The following is an 8097-nucleotide window of genomic DNA, read 5'->3' as shown; positions in this document are numbered from 1 at the left end:
AATTAAAATTTGCAAGTAGGAACATGCAACATAATTTAGGACGTTTTAATGTGGCAGGACGTCGAAATATTTTATGAGAAATAAAAATACAGTAGTGTCATAATTGCGTGTATGGTAATCTATTGTAGAATTTAATACTATTAGCTAAGTTAAGCTGTTGTAAAAGTAGCATTATGTATGTGATGCATAAGTTATGTTTTCAAAAACCTTATTAAACATTTGACGTCAGAGGTGACAGGATTTTGGAATAGTATAAGGGTAATCAGAAATAAACAGAAATAGTATAATAATTACATTTTATTACAAAAATACTAATTGACGTTTTACAAACTCCCATAAGAAATGTGTATATAAAAATGTATATCACAATTGGTTACAATTATATACAAAACTTGTACTAAGAAATAACGTGCCTTACGTGTCTAATGGTAACATTATTGTGGTAATTCGATTTTCGAATGGTAACAATGGTAGATAAAAGAATGGCACTCTTGCTGTCTGTGATTTCATGGGCCGTAATAGAATCGCTGGGAAGATGAAATGGTATTGAAATTGAGATGAAAAGTTAAGCAAATTAAATAAAAAAGATTTCTCCTCTAAATGAAACGATAACTAACACACCCTAACGTCTATCAGGCAGCACTCTTGCAATACCCTTCATGATATTTACACATGATTAAAAAGGACAGTACAGTTTTTACAAAGAATACGAAGAGGGACCGGATAAGAGGTTGCCGGTTGAGATACTGTACAGATGATCGTGGTCAGTCAATGCCAGGCAGAAGCTAGCGGGGGCGCTGAGTGATGGGGGAGGGGGTGCGATGTGAGGATAGATGGAGGAATGAGTGATGGCGATTCGAAATTGTGAGTAGCTGGAGACACACACGGTGTCAAATGTTTTGTGCAGTAAAGAATTTTGCATTTGCAAAATAAAAAACTGAATAAAGATGCATACTAAGAAAATGAAGGAAATAACTGAACATTTATGACAGAATAGAATAAAAGTTTCTCAATTAGAAATCAAAACAAGTGTGCAAAAGAAAATATTATCGATGACGAATCTTATTCGTGAAAAAGTACTTTGTTGTGTACAGAGGAAATTAAAAATTTCATAAGAAAATCAGTTAATTAATTTGAAGAAAACGAACACAAATATTTAAAAGCGTATTGGTTTCATTGTGTTGGGGTCTGCAATATTGAAGGGTTGAATCGATCACATTTATGGACAAAGTATTGAACAAAGAAATAAGAAAATAATAATAATTGGATTGGCAACCCCAGCACCTGCGCCAATGAAGCAATGACCACCGGCCTGCAGGTACCGCCTCATAAAGCGAGTGAGAGGAGATAATGGGCCAGTGGACATTTGATATACTAGGAATTTATGAAGTAGTCAGAGGGAGGTATGGGCCAGGAAGTGGATCGCGAACCCGTTCCTGCCGGTTAGGTAACCAGGCCCGTGCCCGAGTCGGTCACTTGCTCTTATTTGCAAATAAAACCGACAATTTACCAATACTTGATCCGAAATTGCATCACGGGACCGGCTGGCCGGCCCTTGTTAGGCAGTGATGTCGGCGTCAACACGCGGTGACCTGGCGGCACATGACGGATGTCGGCACACATCTGCATATCTATCGACACAACATAAATAATATCTAATGATGTCCGACAGCGAGTGAGTAGGTCAGCAAGATATGGTGACTCACACTTCCAAGTCCATCCGGCATGGTGGACTTTATCGTCTTTATTCACATCTCACTTGAAGTTTTTGAAATTGAAACTTCCTCTACGATAATTCGAAAGTAAAAGAGGTTTAGACCGTTGTCTTTAATGAGTTGACAAGGCAGATTAAAGAAAGCAAAGGAATAATAGAGTGCACATGAAATAATAATTCATGATTCATGAAAAACTTGAAGAATCTTATAGCGATCGAAGATGAGTGCTTGGTGACTTAAACGAATGGTAGGACTGAAGGTGCCCGATCTAACCTGCCCACGCATTAAGAAGACCACAAGGGAAGACTACAGACTAGGATGAACTTTGGCTTCCCTAAGACTTGAGGACAGGCTCCAGAGACTTGGTGTCGTGGGTCTTGGTGACGACGGCATGGAAGCCGTTATCCCAGTCGGCGGTATAGTCCACCACCCTGACGGAACCATCGGGCTCAACTAGACTGTACTGGCCCTTGACTACTTCACCATCGCGCTCTTCGTACTGGTGCTTGTGATCGCCGGTGTGAGGATCCTTCACGCCGTACTCGAAAGCGTACCTTGGGTGGTCGTCCTGTAACAATAATTCAAATATAGCATTTTAAAATACTTAAATATAAGTTTTTGGATGATAGAATGAAAATTAAGATCTACGACACGAATCGTCAACGTCTTCTGCATTCGGTCATTAGATGAGGGGAGAAATATGTATCTCTAAAAATATTGCAGATTCCATTCCAAAATTATCTCATTACGTCTTTCAGGAGACTAAGTGTTCTTTTTTAAAAATTACAATTAAAATTTACAATTACAATTTACAATTCTTATGGTAGTACCTAGTATTGTATTAATAATAACAATAATGGAATCTGTAGCATTACGATCTCAATACTAGTAACTCAGTAGTGCACTGTGTCCGTTTGTCGCTAATTCTCCAAGGCATTAATTTTGAAACTCACGTTTATACTAGGCTGTGTATTTCTTTTAATATTCTTAATTAATAGTTTATTATAATCTTCAATACACTAACAATTCTAGATTCGTCAAAAAATTTTCTATATTTGCAGAATAACGCACTAAGTTGTTTATTTGTGCGAACAGACTATCAGTTGATCATCGATCAACTTTAAAGCTTACACAATTGGAATCATTAGCCGTAATAAGTTTTATAGGTTAACCTATTACTTACTCGATGAAGACAAATTAGTTAAGAAAGTATACGAATAAAAAAAAAACAAAGATGTAGATAACATTTTAGATGCCTAAGTATTTTGCGTGTAAGTGGGAATAACATTGTTGAGGGTGATTATTTAAATCAATATAAAAACATTAGCCCTGCAACATTATATCTTAAATGATCTGAATGAGTTAAACAAAGTGAATGCGTAAAATGCCATTATATAAAACATAACAGTTTCAATTTCTCTTAGAAATGAACGTTAAGATAAAAATGTTTGATATGTTTCCTTATACATTCATTATAAGCTTGCAATAAAATAGGATATATTTAAACTTTCTGGAGTTTAATTTCTTGGTTAATTCGTTATTTTACCCGTTCTCATAAAACTTCAGTTGAACTTATATTAATATTTTGGCCATGGAAGTGATCACGAGAACTACGTACTGAGCTGAGAAATCTGCTTATTAAGGATATAGACAATAAGACATGACATTGACCACATCATGCGTGTAGAAATATGACTGGTCGGCAGTCAGAGTCGAGTATTGAACTGACAGCACCTCGACGTGCCACTGCACCGCCGACTCAGCTGATCTCAAGGCCGTACCTTGACCTAGAATGACTAGTACATCAATACTCACAATTATAAAATTTGCAATCTATAACTTGATAAGTATTCAATTCATAAGAAATAGAATTAATTATTGGATCGTTTTTTACTCCTAAAAAATATAGTGATATCTATAGCAACTTTGAATATAATGTAAATCTCAAAGAAACTTTAGTTTTTTAACGTCGGAACGTATGATTCTCGTATTATAATTTAAAATAAAAATATAAAGATTGAAAAATATAACTTACATAATATTCGTTATGCTTCGAAGCGATAGGCTTGGCAGCGTAGGCAGAAGCGACCTTCACAGCAGGGGCGTAGGCAGCGGTGGCGTACGCAGGAGCGGCTGAAGCATACCTGTAGCCAGCAGCGGGGGCAGCAGCGTAGCCAGCACCGCCCGAGTAGGAAGAGCTTGAGTACGATCCGGAGGAGTAAGCAGCCTTAGCGGGAGCCGCGCTGTACGCTGAGACAGATGGTCCGGCACTGTAAGAGGCAAGAGCTGGACCAGAGCTGTAGGAGGCAACGGCAGGTCCGGAGCTGTAAGAAGCCACGGCAGGTCCAGAGCTGTAAGAAGCCACGGCAGGTCCAGAGCTGTAAGAAGCTACGGCAGGTCCAGCGTTGTAACCGGAGGAGTACCCCGAGGAGGAAGAGCCTGATGAATATGAAGATGATGAATGTGCTCCTGAGGAGTATGCCGACGATCCAGACGAGTAAGCCGACACAGAAGGACCTGCGGAGTAGCTAGAGTATGAAGGTGCGGCTGAAGAGTATTTAACGGCTTGTCCGGCCGAGTATGATGAATAAGCAGGAGCAGAGGCGGTGTACTTGACAGAGGGACCGGCAGAGTATGTGGAGACGGCGGGTGCAGCAGAGTAGGCCGAGTATGCGGGAGCGGCTGAAGCGTATTTAACAGCAGGACCGGCCGAGTATGATGCCACAGCGGGCGCAGCAGAGTAGGCGGAGTATGAGGGAGCAGCCGCAGAGTATTTCACGGCAGGGCCGGCGGAGTAAGCAGAGTAGGACGGAGCGGAAGCGGTATATTTAACTGAAGGTCCTGCAGAGTAGGTGGCAACTGCGGGGGCAGCGCTGTAGGCAGAGTAGGATCCTCCTGAAGAGTAAGAGCCTCCGGAAGAATATGAACTAGAAGAATAAGAGCCTCCTGAGGAGTATCCGCCGGCAGAATAAGCAGATTTGGCAGGGGCAGGTGCGTACGTAGGGGCAGGTGCGTAGACGGGGGCAGGGGCGTAGGCAGGAGCAGGAGCGTATGTCGGAGTAGGGAACTTCACTGTCGGGACAGCGGCAGCAGCCACATACTTAGCAGCTGGCTTCACAGCGTAGGCTGACAGGGCGGGACTCACTGAGGAGTACTTGTACCCGGGTGTAGAGGAGTAGGAGGAATATCCAGGACTGACCGAGTAGGAGGCGACAGCAGGAGAGACCGAATACTTGGAGTACCCCGCGGCGGAGTAGGCAGGAATCGCCGGAGAGACCTTGGACGAGTACTGTGGGGTGGAGTAGGAGACACCGACAGAGGGAGGAGCGATGGCCACGCTGGAGTAGCCCGGGGTCACAGACGAGTATTTGACACCGGGTGTGGCAGAGTAGCTCTGGTAGCTCGGAGTAACGGACAGGCTGGAGTATGCAGGCCCCGTGGAGTAGGTGGAGACAGCTGGTCCATAGCCGTACCCGTGACCGTGGGCACAGGGGGGCAGAACCGATGGGGAGGATTGCGGCCGGTTTGTACTGAGGGTAGTCAGGGTCGTAGTAAGCTCTCGCGGAGCCTAGCACAAGCAGTACGGCCACCACTATCCCCTGCAACACACAGAACCATGTCATAACAGTGCACAAGATAGCTAGAGAACAAGTACACTGACCACTCATCGAAGTGTCCATATTATAATTAATCAGCGACGTTATTATAGAAAGGTTATCAGGAAAAAGGTGCTTATGTTAATGTGCAACATAATTACACACACTTTTAATTAATTTGCTAGTATTAAAAAATAAAAATTAGTTTTACTTAAGAGGGGTTTTAATAATGACTATACGTAGTTGTTTTTTTATATATTTATTATTAATTTGGGCATGAAGACATAGACTAATATAAAATTTGTTATCACATTCACCTTCCTAATGCTAATTATAAGTCTATTTTGAAATTCCAAATTGAAATATTAGAAATTCATTATTAAAAATTTAGGCTTAAGAATTTAAATTTGTGACAAATTGTCGTACACCTATCTAATATAGTGTGGGTCTTTTTCCAAGTAAGATGTCTATAATAATAGTTTTTAGCCAGATTTTGGTGAAATCTGTGAAAACTGAATTGGCTTATTTAATGTCCATACATTGAATACTAAAAGGCCAAGCTTTTTACTTTTCCTTTAATTCCATAGTATAGGTTTTTCGTCTTATAAAGGCAAATTTGCAAGTTAACCTTTGGAATTAAAATCTTTGTGGTGGCGTAGGAGACACCAAACGTAGGAGGAGTGATGATCATACATTTTTTAAAACACCTCAGTGTACTCGAGGGACTTAGACATGAAGAGCTTAAGATTAGTTTTGCGGCGAGTGCCTCTATAGAATAATGAAATTGGCAGCGCGTAATCTTTCAGTTAGCCCGCGAACACGTTAGCCAGCTGCGCCGACCTCTAGGTCATAGCTTTAAACAATAGGAGCTTCCAACTATAAGGAATTCTTCTGACAGGTTCTGGTAGGATGATTCCTGCTAGGTTAGCAGGCTGAGATCGGAGGTTGGGTGGAGTCGTTGTGCAGCGATCGGGTAGAGTGGACGGGTAGAAGTGAGTGTACGTGGTCTAAGTTTTTAAAGTATAAATAGTGTTAGGGAACCTTTCGACATATCTAAATTAATTAGTTTATCTTCTAGTCATCAAAGCTGGGTATAGGTTTTTGGATAGGGGGAATCTAGTGCGGATCCACGGTTATTATTCCTCTGGAAGGTGCCCTCTTCCGTTGCGACGACACGAGGTTGAAATAGTTAAAACTGGAAGTTAAAAAAACGCTGCTTTTTGTGTCTTTGTGTATTTTATACAAATTTATATAAATCAGTATGAATATCAGTACAAATAGTATCAGTAATCATTAGTGAGCTCTTCAGCTTAATTTTTGACGGGTAAAAGATTTCTTTATTATTACATAGAAGATGGCTGGTGGTGATTATATATGTCTACCATAACAATTATAAGGCATGTTTCAAAATCTATGCAAAAACTCTATTAGTTGGTTTTACTACATTGTTTACTTTCTATCAAGTTTAAGGATATACGGTGAGATCCTGATGTGAGCTGAAGTCGCGGTGAAAAATGATAATATCAGATCGTAATGACCTGTTCGATAAGGACGCCTAGGATATCTTGTCATCAAGATAAGGCTGTTCTTTGCTAGAGATACCTATCGGTACAGTTTAATTAATGAAACATATGCAATATCAGATTGGATTAAATAATTTTTCAGACACAGATTTTTCTTTTTTTTTATGTTAATAACAGATCTGATACATGATATGGATCATTTAAGTAAAATATCTTATTATTCCCCATATTTAAACACGGGGTGTTAAAATGTATATGACAAAAATTCCTATAAGGATGAAGAGAAATTTTAAACTAGGCATTAAAAACTATAATTTCAAACCAAATGGTACATATTGTAGGCATAAAAAATGAGAAGGAATTATCCTGTTTGGGAGAATTGGAGAATTTTTTTAATAAAAACAGGAGATTTTATATAATAATAAAGTAATCGGGAGGTTAAATACTTAAATATATTAATAATAATTAAAGTTTGTCATAGTTATATTGAGATGTAAAAATTTTACTTATTGCTAGAAAAATGTATGTATAACTTGTGAAACAGGGTGTTCACAATATAATGTATTGTGTGTAAGTGATTAATAGTTTTCTATCATTCATTTTATTATGGGCAAAATAACATTAAAGCTTGATTTGCTCATTATTTTGGAGTATCATGACATATTTTTCCAAACTAAATACATCATACTTTTGCCACCAACCCCCCGTCTCGCTGTATTCGTTCAATTCCTTGGCATAAAGATTAAGTATAAAAACTTTTATGCATTTTAAAATCTTACTTGAGTGCATTTATTTTTTTTACCAAATAGTGTTAAATATTTACCAAATCGGCATGAATCAAAACTAAGTAGCATGTGTGTATTGCAGTAGTGTTAGGATATATCTTTAATGAAATTCATTAAAACGGTTTAATAAAGAGTGAGAAATAATATTTTTTTTTACTTTAAAGAAATTGCGCTGGAATGCACGTTGAATGTTATTAAAGTTTTAAATGCATTTAGAAAATGATTCAATATACTAAACTACCCGTGCTGCCTGCTTATCAAATTTTCGAAGTTGTAAACAACAAGGTATTTATTTTGTTTAAATGTTATTTAAAAAAACATGCTTCGCTGAGGTAGTGTACACAATTTCAAGTCCATTACGCCATTTTATTCACGAGATATCCTGCGGACAAACAGACAGGTGTACAGATATAGATACTTTTTTTAACATTACCTCAACAGACAAAAGACAAGTTATGTGAGCCTACTGAGATAGGAG

At 38.9% G+C, this 8097-nt stretch overlaps 1 protein-coding gene across 1 annotated transcript in view; it reads right to left on the bottom strand.

Moving 5' to 3' along the window:
• Positions 1-279: 279 nt before the first annotated feature.
• Positions 280-8097, bottom strand: part of LOC124358125 (paternally-expressed gene 3 protein-like) — a 28640-nt gene continuing 20822 nt past the window's right edge. Inside the window, exons 3-4 of the mRNA XM_046810418.1 lie at positions 3751-5283; positions 280-2283 (exon numbers count right to left, since the gene is read on the bottom strand). Of these exons, the coding sequence (XP_046666374.1) occupies positions 2050-2283; positions 3751-5283 (1767 nt within the window). The 3' untranslated portion in view covers positions 280-2049. The remainder of the gene's footprint in view (positions 2284-3750; positions 5284-8097) is intronic.

This window comes from Homalodisca vitripennis, chromosome 3 (genome assembly GCF_021130785.1).
Source record: "Homalodisca vitripennis isolate AUS2020 chromosome 3, UT_GWSS_2.1, whole genome shotgun sequence".
Taxonomy (NCBI): Eukaryota; Metazoa; Arthropoda; class Insecta; order Hemiptera; family Cicadellidae; genus Homalodisca; species Homalodisca vitripennis.
The sequence above is the reverse complement of the archived record's forward strand: the minus strand, read 5'-3'. Positions and strand labels throughout refer to the sequence as shown.